This window comes from Stenella coeruleoalba (genome assembly GCF_951394435.1).
Source record: "Stenella coeruleoalba genome assembly, chromosome: 2".
Classification (NCBI taxonomy): Eukaryota; Metazoa; Chordata; class Mammalia; order Artiodactyla; family Delphinidae; genus Stenella; species Stenella coeruleoalba.
In genome coordinates this window covers 91,195,014-91,213,590 of record NC_137147.1, presented here as the reverse complement: position 1 = coordinate 91,213,590, position 18,577 = coordinate 91,195,014, and the positions used below count along the sequence as shown (strand labels likewise).

Sequence of the window (18,577 nt, the reverse complement as noted above, 5' to 3'; positions counted from 1 at the left end):
ATTTTTTGGAAAAAAGATAGGAAAGACAAGATGTGGCACATATATACAACGGAATATTACTCAGCCATAAAAAGAAACAAAATTGAGTTATTTGTAGTGAGGTGGACGGACCTAGAGTCTGTCATACAGAGTGAAGTAAGTCAGAAAGAGAAAAACAAATACCGTATGCTAACACATATATATGGAATCTAAAAAAAAAAAATGGTTCTGTTGAACCTAGGGGCAGAACAGGAATAAAGACACAGACGTAGAGAAACAGACTTGAGGACAGAGGTGGGGGAAGGGGAAGGGGAAGCTGGGATGAAGTGAGAGAGTGGCATGGACATATGTACACTACCAAATGTAAAACAGATAGCTAGTGAGAAGCAGCTCCGTATAGCACGGGGAGATCAGCTCGGTGCTTCGTGACCACCTAGAGGGGTGGGATAGGGAGGGTGGGAGGGTGGCTCAAGAGGGAGGGGATATGGGGATATGTGTATACATAGAGCCGATTCACTTTATTATACAGCAGAAACTAACAGAACACTGTAAAGCAGTTATACTCCAATAAAGATGTAAAAGAGGAAAAGACTGGAAAGACACATGCCAAAATGTTAATAGTATGTAGTTATTCCTGGATAGTGAGACTTATGTAATTTTTATTTCCTAGAGTCTTTCTGTTTTCTAAAACTACTATAATGAATATTTATTACATTAGTAAAAAGAAAAGAATGTTCTGAATCCTTGAATAAATACAAAAAACAGTGAAATCAGAAAGACAATGTTATAAACTTAGCTGGTGAGTTTGGTTCATCCAGGGGAAAATGTTCAGTAGAAAGGAGACGCCCAGAGGTTTGTGGGGCCTGAGGAGAGACAGGCCTTCTGGTGCAGGTTTGGAAAAGCTGCAGCTTCTTAGCCCTAAGGGTGAGCTAGATCACTGAAGGAAGAACCCAGAAAGAAGAAGACTGAGGGTCTCAGAGAGTGGGAGAAGACCAAGAGATGAGTATCCGCTAAGATGCACGAAGAGCAGTTTCTCTGGGAGAAGAACCTGGGAATGTCTCAGACTGAAGAAGAGTTAAGGGCAATGGAGGTAGAAAATGCCATTCAGTCCAGCAGTTGACAGGCCACTGGTCACCATGGGAAGCACAGTGTGTCAGTGCATGGGTCAAGGCAGGAGCCAGACCTCGGGGATGAGGAGAGCTGGGGCGGAGCCAGTCTTCATGCTAATAATCCTGAATGCTCCCACTGTCTCTCATCTGCTTGATTCACTTATAGCATTAGTGCATTCAAGGCAGGGAAGCTGCCACTTTTTCCATCTTGGCTAGGACTCTTCAGTGAACCCCTTATTCTATAAAAGGCCTTTTCTATAGAAAAGGTAAGTTCCAGTAAGAGTGTTTTGAGTTTACCTAGTGACTAATACAGCCTGCCCCTGTAATTGCTGTAAATGAGGAAATCTCTTCACTTCTTACTCCAAATGTGTACAGTCCAGAAAGACTTAAATATCTTCTCTGAATCTAGTCTGTGAAGAGGTCCCAGTTTACCTGAACTACCTGGATATAGGAAGGCCATGGTCCTGAGTCTCTGAAGAAAGCAAAAAAAACACCCAAAACCAAAAGAAAGCAAAAAAAAAAAAACCAAAAACAAACCAAAACAAAACAAAACACTGTAAAACCAATTTAAATTAACCCAATTATGTATATTTATGGTTATAAAATACATGCGTTATGGTCCTAGTGACATTCTGAAACTATGGACTGGACTGCAGGCTAGCTTCTTCAGGCTGGTTTCTTCCTAAGGGGTGGTAGGCTCCGCGCTTCAGTCCCACAGCACCATCTGGTGGTTGATCTGAGAAGCTGCACTCTTGAATTTCTAATTTTCTGATAAAAACCAAAAGCAGCAAGCAAACGAGCAACGAAAACAATAAAACTGGTCCATTTAAATATAAAACAATAAAGAAGGGCCTGTTATTCTTGAAGAATTGTTTTCAGCCTCTTGTCCATGACTATCCAATTAGGAAACCACATGAAAACGACAGAAGAATAAGAATCCAAGATTCTTTTAAATCTTACTTAATATAGTACAGTACCTGATACTAAGAATAGAATTGTAGGTCTATCTGGCTACAAGGCAGGATGAAAAGAACCCAGGTGTGTTTCTGATTCCAGATACGGAGATCAAGGCTCAGGCCTCCATGCAAAATTATCACATCACTGGAAAGTCAAATCCTTTCTTGGGGAATTGGGACTTTTTATATGCTGTCTTTCTTCCTTCCCATTAGCTAAAGATTGGGAAATTCCTGGCTAAGCTGGTGCTTACCTGAATTTTTGGAGATGGGTCTAGCCCTGGGAAAGGGGGCAAACCCGTTCCTATTCGGGCTCATGACCAACCTAGAAAAGAACGAAGAGCATTTTCACAGAGCAGCATGTGAGGGGCAACGAGAGCACCATCAAAATGTGTGTGTTCCCTGAAGTTGGTGAGGCTGCACAGGACACCTGCACAGGGTCAGACTTTTTGTCCAGTTGTTTCTTTCATGGAGATAGGCACCACTGTGTTTTCTTTTTTTTCCTGTTTAATCCCCCAAAAAAGTAATACGGCAGCAATAAGGTCATCCAGAGCAAAGCAGAAAGTGTGTTGGTAGCATCAGCCCAGGAACAGGACAAAAACCTCAAGTATCAGAGTCAGCAAAGTTGAGAGAAATAAACATTTTAGAAGTACATGAGAAGTGGTAGAGGACAGTTAGTGGGTGGGTTGATTCATTCATTCCTGTGCCCATGTGCCTTGCCCTGTACCTCAGAGGGTTTAAGCTACTGCGACTGAGGGAGGATAGGATTTCTATAAAGCAAGAGGGGATTGAGAGATCACGCAGGGCCCTGTCTTGGCAGGTGAGACCTTGCTATAGAGTACCTTATTCACACAGATTGTGGCATAATTAGAACTCGAACTGGGATCTGAATCTTTTCACAGTGTTTTTTCAGCCATCTTTGTTCTCACATCCCTCTCATGGGAGGTACACTTTGGTCTTCCTCCCTCCCTCCCTCCCTCCCTCCCTCCCTCCTTTCCTTTTCCTGCCTCTCTCGTTATCTTTTCCATCTTTATCTCAAGACATCTCCGTGATCCTAAGAGAAAATAAAATTACAAAAATTGTTTCCATTTTGATATGATTCCTGGTCTTGACTTCATTTTTAATTGGACCAGGAATTTATGGATGAAAAGAATTCAAGTGAATTACCTTTTCTTCTCAGAATGTAACACAACTGTTTTAGCTCCACCAGAGGACACATCTCCAAGGGCGCTTTGTAGGCTTAAGGATATGAGGCCTGACCAAGAAAGAGGAGACCCTTTTCACAAATGTCCCAAGCAATCATCTGTACCACTCACTGGTGGTGAGATGCTGCCCCATAATGGTAACGTTGAAGACAGTTTCTCACAGTAGAATTATGGGTGTGATTAGAAAAATCAGAATTATTCATTCATCACATATTTTTAGAACACATTCTATGTGTTGGTCACTGTGTGAAGCTAGTGTAGAGAAAAAGAAGGGGCAATATACAATGGCAGTCTAAAGACAGACCAAACATTTTCCTTTGGTAAAAAGGATATTAACTTATAGATATTCTTAATTGAGTTTTCAAAACTGTAATTGGCTCCTACGTCTATTTCAGGATCTAAATTGCTTCTTTAAAGGGACAGCCTTGTAAGAAATGATAATTAACCCTTTTGGAGATTGGACACCTTAGCATGGTTTGATTTACTGATGCCACCCCCTGCACGCACGCACACACACGTGCACACAAACACACACACACTCCTTCCCAAAGTTCAGAGACATCAATTCTTTAAGTAAATGTTCAGCTAATTCTGAAATGAGAATTATCTGAGATTCCTTGAGATGATATCAGCATAAAGCTAGGAAACACCATTGTAAGTTCTACCTTAACCCACTGTTATAGGCTCTGCAAATTCAGTTAGAAGTGAATGAATTTTCTTTTACTTTAAATAATACAAAATCCTTTTCAAGACAAGGCAGAGCCTAAAATCACGCTTCCAAGTCAACACAGTTAAATCATTCCATCACGACAGGTATCCTCCTCTCCTCAGGTATCCCTTTTAGTAAAATGTTCCAGTGTTGGTTCCACAGTTCCACCGTTTCACAGCTTCCCTGGTATCTAAGCTATTTTGCTATGTACTCACTTAAGCCTTTCCTATTCTCAGAGAATAGCTGACAGTTTTTACAACATTCTTGTATATATTGAACCATTATCAAGCTTTTCCTCATCCCTCAATTCTTCAGGCTATACAAACCAATATATGTTTTAAAAATGTCTCGAGACTTTATTGCCTATATCTTTAAGTCATCCTTACGACTCTTTTCTAAGCCATCCTGAGGAAACTTCAAATTCAGTTCAGGTTTTGTATTGTAAGGCCCTAAGCACAACACCATACTCTAACGAAGGCAACTGATATTCCATATGATGGAGAGATTAATTTATAGTCCCTGAACACAAGCTCTGTTTTTTACACAGAAGCAGCAGCAGCGGATGTGCCAATTCGTTTGTGATGTTCCGTCAGCTGCCCCCTCCACAATTTATTTCTTTAATTTGCTAGTGATAACTAGCCCTTTCCAGTAACTGTTTTTCAAAGAAAGTGTCTAATAAAATTTTTAATATCTTCTAGTAATGTCAGCTTCATGGACTCTTGGTCTGGATGTTTACTGGAGATAGTTCTTTAATAGGATTTCAAAGACAGGGATTACCATACCATCACCGCTTTCTAGTAGCAATGACAGGGAAAAGGGATGGCTAGAGGAGGGGGTATTCTAAAGCCCCTCTCTTCACCAGTAGCTCATCCCCCATTTTGTGGGGGGAGGTTTAGAGAGTTACCCTTTCTCAGTCATCTGTAGTGTACCATGCAAAGACAAGGCTGTAAACCTCATCTTCCCGTCAGGTTGCTGCCCTAAGCATCTTTTGTATTGAATTCTAGAGCGAACACTGAACATGGGTCACATTATTAGTCACGATCAGTCTGCCTTTATTAAAATGTGGGCCCCAAATACCTGCCTCCAGGCCAAAATTTATAAGTGTTTTGAGATACTTAGTTGTCAAATATGAATGTTTCTTCTCTTTGATGCATATGAAATACGAAGTATGCCATTTCAGAGCTGAAGAGAGCTTGTAAACCTACTTTTACTCAATTACCAGTTCATGTTCTGGAAGTATTTTGAACTTATCTTCTCTTACTGAAAATTTATTGTAATTTTTTTGTATGTCCTCTTGCAGCCTGCCACATATTGGAATGCAGCAATGGAATGGCCCAAGACGTCATAAGTACCATAGGGCAGGCTTTTGAACTCCGGTTTAAACAGTATTTGAAAAATCCTTCTTTGAATACTTCTTCTGAAAGGTCAGCCAGGAGTTCTATAATTATTTGACTTATCATATTTTGTTTCGTTTTAAAATTAATATGGCATTTTAAATTGACTAATGAACTTACTAATTTTTTTTTTACAAATAGGTACAGTTTCAGTACAAACTAACAGTGACATTTCTATTTTTCTTCCATTCATATTTGTTCAGGTATTTCCTTTTGCTTTGTAATAGAATTAGAGGAAACACGAAAAGTGAGAAGGGGTCGACCCTGTTTCTCTGATGGTATACAGAGCTATGAATTAATTAGGTAATGTCATACAATGAGCATGAACAAATTCCTTAGGTTTGTTTCAACCCCAGATCCCTGGCAGATCAGTTAAAAAAATTAAGAAAGAAGAGCAAAATAATAAGAATCAAGTGTCTGTGGCAGGAATTCCTATTAGTTTGTTCATTTGCAGTGCAAATAGATCAGCTCCAGCCGGACTGTGGCAGGGGTAGAACATGACATGACCCAGGGATCTGGTTGTTCTGTCTAGTCCACAATGAAAGCTGAACCCTTTTCAGGCCTGTCAGACTCCACCATGTGTGGAATGCAGTGAGGCCCCTGACTTGCAGAATTCACGCCCAAGAAATAAACTATTTGGACACTTTTAAATGCATTTCTGGAACCCCCCTAATTTGTCATTTTGTGTATCAACAGACACCGGGTTTGGAGATCTCCCTGTATGAGGTGGTCTAGGGTAGCAAAGGGGAGGGGCTTCCAGCAGGCCTTGTTGTTGAATTTTTCCTAGGGTAGCACTTACCTCTTAGTGCTGTTATCTTGTTGACATGTAATGAACCCAACAAAACTGTGTGGGTTGTCAGTGGAATCAGCTCAATTCAAATGGACTTGATTTATTCTTTCTCGTAAGAAACTTTTACTAATTCCAATTTGGAAGAAAAATCTTTTTTTTTTTTTTTTTCCCTGTTTCAATTTTAAAAACAATGCATGTTTACACAAATCTCCCCACTTGCCACATATGGTTCTAATATTTCTTTATGAATCTCATATACTCCAGATTTGTGCAGACAAGTTAGCTGGCCATAGCCTTCTAGTTTTTTCATCTTGGTTTAGTAAACTGGGCCAGGCCCACTGCCCAATATTTAAATTTCCTTTGAGCAAAACATTTCCAAAATGGTACAATGAAAGAGTGCTGGAAAAATCCAGGAAAACTTTGTGTTTTTATCCGATTGACAAAAACAACTGACATTCAGGGAGTTCATATATATATGTGTATGCATATGTTTTATCACTGAGAGGAGACACAAAAGCATCACCCTTGGCACTTTTTGTTGGCTTACCCCACTTTAATTGTCTACAGAAACCTAACAATTCAGCCATCTGGTTGCTTCCATCCAGATGTTTTCAGGATGATTTGCATGGTTCTGATCACTCTACATCCCCTACAGCATTTGAATTCCCACCCAGCCTCTTGGGGATTCTTTTTTCCCTTACAGTGAGGAGGTGCACGTTGATGACCATACTGAGGAGAGAGAAGATCATGAGTATTACAATGAAATCCCGGGCAAGCAGCCACCTGCAGGTGGTGTTTCAGATGTACGGATCAAAGTTCAAACCACAGAACAAATGGCTTACTGCCCCATACGGTGTGAAAAGTTGTGCTATTTGGTAAGTAACATTTTAATGCTATTAGAACTAACAATGCATTTCTGTCCTTACCACTGAGAGCTTAATTTGAGGATTACCAAATGCTAGTTTAGAGAAGGTATCATCTTCCTCAGTACAGAGCCAGAGAGTGAATCATTGTCGGAACCTGTACTCAATAATTTTTACTCCCAATCCCCCAACCTCATCCTCAGCAAGTGACCTCACATCTTACTTCATTGGGAAGACAAGGACGGTCCAACATGTTATTTTCAACTTCACCCTTCCGCATCTCCAAGTCTTCCTGTGTTCTCCTTGGTTCTCTTCCTTAGCTACTGTCTCCATGGCTAATCTTCTCCCTGAGCTCCTGATCCCATCCCCTCCTACCAACTCTGTGCCCTTGTTCTGTCCATCAACCTCTGTCTCAGTCTTTATTCTCTGTCTGTCTACTTGTTCTTTCGCTTCTGTCTGCAAATAAACTCGGACTCCTCCAACTCATCTAATAATGTCCTACCTCTCTCTCACCTTCCTTTCACCCACAAACTTCTAGAAAACACTGCCTGTATTTCTGCATTCACATCCACACTACACTTCCAAAATCTGAACTCTGCTTGACAACTTGATAGAAATTTCTTTTACAGTGGTCACCAACTTTTTTTTTGGTCACCAACAGTTTAATTGTTAAATCTATTTCCTTCTTCAATATTCTGAATCTGTCTATAGCCTGTGATATCTGTTGGCTGCCTCTTTTTTTTTTAGACCTCTTCTGTTAGCTTCTAAACATTTTTGTCATGTCATTCTCATTCTGCATCTCTAGTTGCTGCTTTTCTTTCTTTTTTCATGTTTTCTAACATTTTATTGAGTATATTCAAACTTACAAAAAAGTTGAAAGAATTACACATGAACACTCATATACTCACCACCTAGATTCTACAATTATAATTCTACTCTATTTGCCCTGTCATCCTATGTTGTTAGCTATCACCCATCAATCCATCTGATTTTTGATGTGTTTCAAAGTAAGTGGCATCTTTCCTTTTTTTTTTTTTTTTTTTTTTGTGGTACGCGGGCCTCTCACTGCTGTGTCCACTCCCGTTGCGGAGCACAGGCTCTGGACGCGCAGGCTTAGCGGCCATGGCTCACAGGCCCAGCCGCTTTGTGACATGTGGGATCTTCCCAGACCGGGGCACGATCCCGTGTCCCCTGCATCGGCAGGCGGATTCTCAACCACTACGCCACCAGGGAAGCCCACATCTTTCCTTTTTATATCTTGTTTTCTTGCATGCCCTCCCCTGCAAACCCAAGCCTTACCACCATGGAATCCCTGTCCAGTGCTCTGCCCTTGGCCCTGGTTTCTCCTCTGACATGCCACCTGTGCACACACACTCCACCAGCTTCTCTGTCTTCAGCCATTACCTACCTCTCCAGCTGTGATGCCACAAGCATTTCATTGCTTGTTTATACCAAGATTAGACTCAGCATTTTACCTTGACTCCAAGCTAGATCCCTCTCCTGACGTACTCATGTTTATTAATGGCACTCCTGTTCTTTCACTGATCTACAGTCTTTTGTTTTCTCACACTTATCAACTCAGTCTTCAAGACTTAGGATCCTACCATGAAAGTATCTTAAATCTACCCAACCTTTTTCATTCCTGTTGCATCTTTCTAAGTTCTGGTCCTCACTTGCCCAGATGATTCTGAAAGCCCCTTCCTTGTCTCCAGTTTCATTCCTTTAAACCCTCTTGCATGGTATTGCTGGATTAATCTTTCTAAAGCAAAGACATTGCCCTTCTCAAAGGCATCAGTAGATCCCATACCCTTACTGAAGAGAGCTGTGTGTATATGGGATAATCGAAGCCTTTGATAGCATGAGATTTTTCAGGGATGAAAAGTGGGTCTGGCACAAACCTTAGTAGAGTGGGGCTCCAATCTGCCAGTTCACGGTTAGATAGAGGTTTGCTAAATGGCCAGTGTTTATATAAGTGTCCTGGAAATCACACTTTCTGGCTGAGCTTGGATTGAATCCTGGAATGTGACCTCCCAAGCCGAGGTCTATAACCCTCAGGATATAGACCTTACATTTATGACCTCCCCCACCCTAATCAGACCCACCTCTGCAGTTCCAAAGCAGTGCACTGGGAAAGGAGGCTATACTCCCTGTCCAAAATCTCAGTTTCTTTTTCTCACCTGTCAGACACTTCCTGTGTCAGAAAATGGAGTTGTCAGCTAAATTCTGCTGGGAGCATTATTAGTGTTTTGTGTGTTTTTTGAAAGTTTATGAACGTTTACTATGTTTGTAAATGTTTCACAATTTGTTGTTTATACAGCCGGGAAACTCCAAGTGCAGCAGTGTGTATGAGAACTGTCTAGAACAAAGCAGGGCAATAGGTAGGTACAATTGCCCTTCTCCATCTGCCACTCTCCTTATTTCTTCTACGTTATGGTCGTGTGTGGCCCTTGCTCTTAAATAGTTCATGGGAAAGTCAGGTGTATATAACCAAACATGTAATGCTTCAGTTGCAGGCTTCCCACATTCTGAGAAGCGCAGAATGCCACATGTGTGTCAGTTGAAAAGCTATGGTTCTCCCCTGCTCCTGTGTACTCTTCCACACTACAATTCTGCTTTATGGAATCTTTCACTGCTTTTTTTTTTTTTTTTTTTTTTTTTGCGGTACGCGGGCCTCTCACTGTCATGGCCTCTCCTGTTGCGGAGCACAGGCTCCGGACGCGCAGGTTCAGCAGCCATGGCTCACGGACCCAGCCGCTTCGCGGCACGTGGGATCTTCCCGGACCAGGGCACGAACCCGTGTCCCCTGCATCGGCAGGCGGACTCTCAACCACTGCGCCACCAGGGAAGTCCCTCACTGCTTGGATATCATGAAAGCTCTCTTACTGGAAAGGTGATTTCTCTACTCAAAACTCAAGGCAGTTCCATTTCAAAGAATATCAGACAATAAGCTAATATGAAAATTGATGCTTGTCAACTCCATTAGGATTAAGAGAAAACCTTTATTTCTGCTTGGCAAAGGGAACAAAAAGAAATCTGAAATGTGAGAGTCCCAATTAGAGGTTCATACACCCCATACTTGCCGGGGTATTAAATATCTTATTACTGCATGTGATAATTGACATCAGGCACAACTTTTCCACAACACAAATGTAGGGCATAGACTATCAAGTTGGAAATATATTTTCATAAAAGAATTCTACTGCTAGTTAGTCATTTTATTCTTATAAATTGTTGAAAGTATTTCTTTGGGAAGGACAGTTTTGCAGCTTTAGAGGGGGAGATAACTGGACATTGTAAATAGTGCAGTGGAGGATAGAGTTGGAGAACCACACTTCGGAACTCAAATTAAATTAGCAGACGCTTGCCAACTAGAAGGTAGTTTCTCACTTCCAAGGATATCTTCATATTTCTTATGGAATTTTGCCAGTGTAACCCATGAATTTTATTTTTTCTTATACAGTGGGGGTACATGAGGGTCTTGGTACGGCTGTGATTACCACTTTCCTCCACCCTGCAAAGATAATCAGAGTAGTGAGCAGAGGCAGTATTTTAAATTCTTTAAAAACATGGTTCTTTTTGAAGGAAATTAAAATTCGATGCCACTCTTTAAAGGTATTTAAAATTCCAAATGAATTCTTAATAATATGACTAAAACAAATTAGTGTCAAGTGTAAATGTCTTTTTAAAACTGTGTCCTCTAGGAGCTGCAGTTCCTTCCTTCGTTCCTCTTTTCCTTTACCCTAGAGATTTCTAACCTAGGATTTAATAGTCAGGAACATCCCACATGTGCTTTGTAGTCTTGTATCCATTTTCTGCCTGTGCTGAAGCTCACTTTGAACTGTCTCCACATCCTGTTTTTTCTCATTCTATGTTCTTCATTTATCCAACAATGACTCAGTGATCATCAGGTCGTCCTGTGGGGTGGGGCCCTGAGCTGGGTGCTAGGGATGGAGACACAATTGGCATTCATGTCTTTTGCAGTTTAGCCAGAGGGCATACCTTAAACCAGTGCTTACAAATGTGATGAGCGTTTCAAAGCCCAGGATGTTATGGGAACAAATAACAGGGAAACCTAACTTAATCTGGGAGGCTAGAGAGGGTCTCCCGAAAGAAGTAACAACCAAACTAAGACCTGAAGGATGAGTGGGAATTATCCAGGCACAGAGAGGGAAGTGGGAGGGGAAGGGAGAGAAAGAGTATAAATGAGTACTGGTATTCCTAAGTGTGCCAGGACCAGTTCCCAGATCACTGCATTGAGAGGGTACATGGAGGGGAAGAGAGAGTTTTGGATCTAGGAGAGAGTCCTGTGGAACTCCAGAATGTTTCGCCCTGCCCCAATACCTCTTTTCCCACAGCTCATCCCTCCTCCCCATTAAGCAGTCGTCATGGCACGCCCCGCCGGCCTCAGCCACCTAGCTTCTGAAGGGAACTCACTGAACAGGAATCCTCGACATTTCTAGAATGATGTTGAATGTTCGAAATCACGACACTACCGTCAGAGAAAAGGGGCAAGGTCTCCTTCGTTTTTTTTTCCTCAGAAGCTTTCACCTTGATTTTTATTTTACATTTTTAAAGTGTCCTTCCCCTCAAAGCAACACTATTTCAACTTTATTCAAGATTTTTCTTTTTGTAAGCATAACCTTGTCATAGAATCCAGTTTGTTCTTTCTGTTTATCTTGGTTTTATTTCTCCTTTAAACTAACAAACAATGTAACCCCTTATTCTTTCATGCTTTACACATGCCCTAAGCCACTATCAGATCCAAACTCAAGAACAGACTTTTGTAATAAACACTTATTTGGAGCCTGGAATCTATTTTTCCGTAGAATTAATTTTAGCCACGTTGGCTATCTCCTAGACAAGTGACCATATTCTACTATTTGGTTTCCTGTACTGGAGCTTAAGTGTATATGTTGTAATGACAAATACAACAATAGGATATTCTATTGTAAGCATCTGTTCTTTAGTTATACTCTAATTGTGGAAGAGTCTGGGACCAATACTGAGCTTCAGCACACTGTCTTCCTTTTTGGTGGCAATAAGGTAACAATTCATGGCTGGGAACCTTTCAGAATCTCGGGGAGGTGAGAGATGGTGTTTATAGTTTGGAAAAAACCCTCCAGCTGGATATCCTCTTCCCCTGAAAATCACTGAGCTACAGCATTGTTTTCTTAGAAAAGCAGGTTCTAACTTCCAGTGGGAACCAGAGTGCTAGGAAGCCATTTCCCCAGACCTCAGCCACTCAGCACATAGAGGGATCGAAGGACTCAACCCCTGCTCCAGGGGCTGTGACAAGTATAAGTCCCTCCTGCTGTGGCAGGAAAGACTTTCCTAACTCAGTGTCTTTTAATCCACAGACACCCAGAAGTCAGGGGTTCCTGTCTTGGGGCCTGCCTATGACTACTTGGGTATGTGTTTAAAAGTGATCTGAGGGCTTCCCTGGTGGCCCAGTGGTTAAGAATCCACCTCCCAATGCAGGGGAGATGGGCTTGATCCCTGGTTGGGGAACTAAGATCCCACATGCCATGGGGCAACGAAGCCTGCGTGCTGCAACTACTGAGCCCACGTGCCACAACTACTGAGCCCGCACACCACAACTAGAGAAAAGCCTGCATGCCGCAACTAGAGAAGCCCGCGTGCTGCAACTAGAGAAGCCCACGTGCCACAAGATCCTGCATGCTGCAGCAGAGGTCCTGCATGCCACAACTAAGACCCGATGAAGCCAAATAAATAAATAAATAAGATCAAAAATTTATGACCAGTCACCAAATTAATAGCAGTTGCCAAAATAGCAAATAGACAGTTTTTATGGCTTTTCCCAGAGATTCACACATAAGCATTTGAGAGACACCTATACAAACATTTTCAACAAGTTTTGGCTTTTTAACTCAAAGACATTTATTTATTCAAATATTGACTTAAAATTTGAATTCTGGTGTATAATGAGTACTGCAGTAGGCTTCCTGTTGAAGGAGTTAATTATATTTATTGCCAGATGTGTAAAAGATCTCTGTCCTTAATAATAAATTCCCTTGTGGAAAAAAATAATTAGCAAAATAGCATACTGTTTCCCCAACCTTCAAGTCAAAATGAAAATGTTGATATTTTTAATCAAAAAGATGTTAAATTCCCACAGACCCTAAGGGCTAGCACTTAAAAACTTTGGTACCTCCAGTGTATACACTGTGTATGTATTTATTTTCTGCCACAAATCTTCTCTTAGGCAGGTTGGATAGTTTCTCAGAGCAACACTTTGCACAAAGAACTTTTGGAATGCATGATGGCTGGCATGTGTAGTTAAGCTCTGAATAACCACACACTTTATCCTAGAAAGATTTTAAATTTCAGCATGGGGTGAGTTTGTTTGTTTGTTTTTTTAAATTTAAGACAACTTTGCTGACTTAGATATAATGGTGCATTTGAGAAAAAGGAATGGTAGTTTTTAAGAGAGACTGTATAGACATTGATGCTTTTGTGTAACCCTGTGGGATGGTGAACTTGATGTAGTCAGCTCATGCCAGTGCTCTGTGAGGGGCAGATGAGTCAGCGCCCTGCGCTAAGGGTTGACTTCGGGTCTTGAGAGCGTGGTGGGGTCACATTTGCTAAGAAAGGAAAACTGGTAGACATTCAGTCATCTGTTCATTCAGCTGACATTTTTCTTTTGAGCATCTGCTTCATACCAGGCATTGAAGATGAAGAAGATACTCAGAAAAATGGGTTCTAGTCTCTCCTCAGGACTCAAGGAATTTTCGGTCTCAAGGGGAAGACAGGGAAGTAAACAGAGGCCTACAGTTTATTATGGAGTGGCACCTTACCCAGCCTGGGGTGGGGGGCGGGGGAGGAGGGAGGACTCCGTGGAAAGCTTCCTGAAGGAGGGGGATTCAGAGCAGAATCTTAAAGGACAAATAGGAGTTAGGTCAAGAAATGGATGGGAAGGATATTACAGCAAGAGATAAGTGTCATGTGCAGAGGCCCAACAGACACACAACTGAACAGTGAGAAGAACGCCTGCTGCAAGGCAGACACTATGCTCAGTGAGGGGCTTACCCACATTCTTTCACTTAATCCTCACAATGTATTTTAAGCTCGGCATCCCCATTTTACAGGTATGAAAACTGACAGAGAGGTTAAGTAACTTGCCCCTGGCCACACAAATAGTAAGAGATACCACAGGGATCTGTGGAACCCAGGTCCATGTTAATTTAGAAGCAGACTTCTTACAAATACTGTTCATCATATTCCACTTTCAGTAATTTTGTTTTTTTTTTTTTTTTTGCGGTACGCGGGCCTCTCACTGTTGTGGCCTCTCCCGTTGCGGAGCACAGGCTCCGGACGCGCAGGCTCAGCGGCCATGGCTCACGGGCGCAGCCGCTCCGCGGCATGTGGGATCCTCCCGGACCGGGGCACGAACCCGTGTCCCCTGCATCGGCAGGCAGACTCTCAACCACTGCGCCACCAGGGAAGCCCTCAGTAACTTTTTATGAGCAGGCACTCCTAAATAAATATTAATTCAATCATGCATCAGTTCTCTACACTGTGCTAATATATTGTGCATGTATTATAAAACACACACAGAAATAGAAAATTTCAGTTAAAGTTAATGATAGACATTTTTAAAAATTGTCTTGCTAGTTATAGTGGCTGAATACTATCATTAGGTAATATCTCAAGGTCTGGTATACATTTAGGGCATTATTGATAAAGAAAACAGACATAAATCCACATTTCAATCTTGATAATTTTAACTGTTAGGAGGCCGACATTCTGATCTAATTACATTAGGCTTGTTCGTAAGCTCAGAGTGTAGCTAAGGAGGAGCTTGTACTCAGTAAAAGAATGATCTTCAATCCTTGAGTTTTTTGCAGTGATCCTTTAGCCACTTGTCCATTTGTGAAAGTAAGTTTAGTTTAAACTGGATAACATATTTCATAAATCCACTTAACCAAGTAAATGGAAACTGTCGTATGTTGCCAAAAGCAACAAGGAAACGAGGGGCCCTATTGCCCCTTCCTCTGTCAAATCCCACTCTTCCCTCAGAATATTCCACGTACAGATTATGACATGGGACAGGATGACAGGCAGGATCGAACAGAGAGGAGCAAAGGAGGAGCAGATGGTAGGACCGTAGTCTTGACTGGGCGCCCCCTATCTGGTGTATTCTTAGGTTTCCATACTTGTGTTATAAGAATCACAACACTCTTCACCATGATGTGAAATCCAGTGGGAAGTTGGTCCTTTGAAGGGGTTTAGTTGACTGGAAAGAGTGATGTTTTCCGGTAAGACAATGAAATAACAATGTCACTGCTTCAGGTGCAGCCTCACGGGGATCTTGTATATGTATGGCCAAAACTATAAAGGTACTTGTGTAAACAGAAAGACAAAAACATTCTGTCCTGGCATTCTCAGGACAGGACCAGTTGAATGGTACAAAGTACTTCATGCCATCAGGTAGTGAAATATGGGTCTGTAATCCATTCAGGCAGTAACTATTTGTTGATGTGATAATGTGTTCCAGGCATATGCTAGAGGCAGGGGCTGCAGCTGTCAGCAAGACAGGATCTGTGTCTTCGTAGAACATGCAGTCTAGATGCAATACAGATATTAAGAAACATCATAACATAATAGAATTAAGTACTCTTGTGGTATGGGCTTCAGAGGGAAGCAGAGAGACATAGTCTAGTCTGAGAAAGTCAGGGAAGGCTCTCTTGAGAAAGATGTTTAAACTGACCTCACTGAAGGATGAGGGTGCTGGAGAAGGGGAGGGAAGGGGGCATGTCAATCAGAGAAGATGGCCTTACAGTGGGGATTCTAGTGCAAGAAGGCCGATGTGAGCAGGGGCAGAGACTGGGGAGGACAGGGTTACAGTGGAAGCTGGGTGCCTGGGAGCAGGGCCTGGGGCTTGTTGAAGAGTTTGAGTTGTATCCCAAGAGCAGTGGGAAGCAGTGAATGTTTTTAAACCTCTGAGAAGTAGGATCAGATTTTCAGTTGTAAAAAGATCATTTTGGCCACATGTATGGAATAGAATGGAGAGGAGAAGGCAGAGTAAGGGGACAGAGGACGTAACCTGAGGGGTGAGTTCTTTCCATTAGATGACAGAATGAACATCAGCAGCTGGTGCAGGGCTGTGCTTGGTGAAACGAAACTTAGGCAATAAAGGGAAGACAGACTTCCCACTCTTAATAATTTAAAATTAAGTAACGAGTGTTTTGAAAAGCGGTTTCAGTAACTAGTAGATATTCAAGTTCCACATGGCATGTGTGGTTTTCTTGGTTCCTGGGTTGCAGCTCTGAGCGGTGTCGTGTACGGGTTTGTGCTCTTTGCTGGCCGGTCAGCGTCCTTCCTCCGCTTGCTGTTCCTCTTTCACATCTTCCTGGTTTGTCTGCTGTCTGCTGTTGAAGCAAAGGGTCAGCTGAGGGACGGGCAGGGAGGGGCAGGGAGGCCAAAAGAGGGTGCTTTCCCTCAAAGACTGGTGCATATTTTGTTTTAACAGGTCAAATCTCAAAGTCAGTATTCAATCCTTGCATGGGATGGGCATGGCTTTTCCCTTCCTGTCAATTCTGGCCTCAAACGTGATTTTATTTCTTGTTTCCAAAGCAAAAACACCGTACATTGATCTTTACTCACTACAGGTAATGCACACGAGAGAGGGGTACAGTCCCGAAGAGGCACGTCATTGATGAAGCCCGCGTGCCGAGTGGATCTCTTCGACGACCCCTGCTACATCAATACGCAGACTCTTCAAAGCACGCTGGGCTCTGCCGGAAATCAAAGTCCAGCTCACCCACTGGGGACCCCATGGTACCGTGAAAGTAAGTGGCTTCTCATTGCCTGTATCAGTTTCCTGTGCTGCTGTAACAAGTTACCACAAACTGGGTGTCTTAAAACAAGAGAAATGCATTCTCTCACAGTTATGGAGGCCAGAAGTCCTAAATCAAGAGGGCAGCAGGGTTGACTCCTTTTGGAGGCTCTGGAGGAGTACTGGTTTCATGTTGCTCTCCTAGCTTCTGGTGGCTGCGAGCAATTCTTGGTGTTCCTTAGCTTGTAGACATGTCACTCCAATCTCTGCCCTCGTCTTCACATGGCCTTACCCCTGTGTCTCAAATCTCCCTCTTCTTTCTCTTATAGGACAACAGCTTTCTCTTATAGGTAGGCCCAAAATCCAGGAAGATCTCATCTCGTGATCCTTAACTTAATTACATGTGCAAAGACCCTTTTTCCAAATTAGGTCACATATGCAGGTACCAGGAATCAGGACTTGAGCATATCTTTTGGGGGCCACTGTTCAACTCACTATACTGTCTCTCATTTTAAAGAATGCTATTTCCTTGGCCTCATTTTTCAGAGAGTTAAAAGTATTCTTTCTTACCTCAATCCCTCACCACAGTTAATAAAAGTTAGAACTTTGTGGCGATGTTACGGATTTCAAGGTTTTGGAACTTTGAGTTTGAATAATCTTTTCAAGCACTTTAAATTGACTCCAACTTTTGCTTTCTGCTGTGTGCTTTTGCTGAAGGAAGGGCTGTCAAAGCCAGGAGATAATTTTGAATTTGTTTGTTTGCATGGGGAACAGTGGCCACTGTTCCAACTCTGTTTAGTGATGGTGTTAATTTTATTCATTTCAAAACCCCTTAGTAAGTCATCTATATAGCACTAAAATAAGGTGACTTCTTTCTTCAACTAGGTACTGTGAGTAAAATACAGTAATCACGACAAACATCATTTTCCTGCCAGATTGCTTCCAGGGGTAAGTCCATAAACAGGAACATAAATAAATAAAAGTAAAACAAGCCAAAAGCCTACAATCAACTAAAAAATAAATTAAAAAATGCTTTTCATAAAGTACTGAAGCTTGTTGGGTTCAGAGATTGGTGTCAAATTTGGCTCACTCCAAAGATAGAGAATCAGTCGCTGAGAAAGTCCTTTCACTAGCTCAGGAGGTCACTGTAGACTGCCTAGGGTGACTTTCCAGCTAGTGTGGCTGCAGTGACAGTAAAGTTTGGAAGGAGATTTTGCTGAGGCTGAGCTTCAATTGACCACCTTAACTCTCTAGACTGAGGCAAAGGTTTTCATTACCAGCCAGGTGGCAAGTAGGCCATCTTCTTGCAAGCTTTCCAAGATCACTCTTGGCGACCAAACAACCCAGTTGGGTTCTCCAGAAGCAGACTTGGAGTTGGAGCTGGGCATGCAGGGTCTTTATTGGGATCAGTACCAGGAAGGGAGGGGAAGAAAGCAGGCTTGGGCAGAGGGAGAGGTGGAGCAACCATGCAGGCCTGACAAAGCCTCAGCCAACCCTACAGAGAGCATGTGGGGGCCCGTCAGAGTTGCCCCACATTGGGCCCAAGGGCAGGGCCTTTTAGCCCCACTTATCTCAGTCTTTGGATGTGGGCCATGAAGGAGGGCAAGCCATTGGGCAAGCAGCTCTCTGCAGCTGAGGGAGACCCTGAAGGTGTGGTCAGCTGGAGACCAGCCCCAGTAAAGCACCTGGGGTGCTTGGTCCTTCCTTGAAGTGGGATCTGGGTAGTGCATCTCCATGTCCACCACAGAGAGCATCTTGTGCCATGGATGATGGGATATG

General features: G+C 42.4%; 1 protein-coding gene across 2 annotated transcripts in view; it reads left to right on the top strand.

The window, feature by feature from the left end:
- Positions 1–18,577, top strand: part of SHC4 (SHC adaptor protein 4) — a 134,257-nt gene that overhangs the window by 89,633 nt on the left and 26,047 nt on the right. For both annotated transcript variants that reach the window (XM_079914805.1, XM_079914804.1), the window contains 4 exons: positions 5,256–5,379; positions 6,843–7,014; positions 9,320–9,380; positions 16,632–16,811. In XM_079914805.1, coding sequence (XP_079770931.1) covers positions 5,256–5,379; positions 6,843–7,014; positions 9,320–9,380; positions 16,632–16,811 — 537 coding nt within the window. The remainder of the gene's footprint in view (positions 1–5,255; positions 5,380–6,842; positions 7,015–9,319; positions 9,381–16,631; positions 16,812–18,577) is intronic.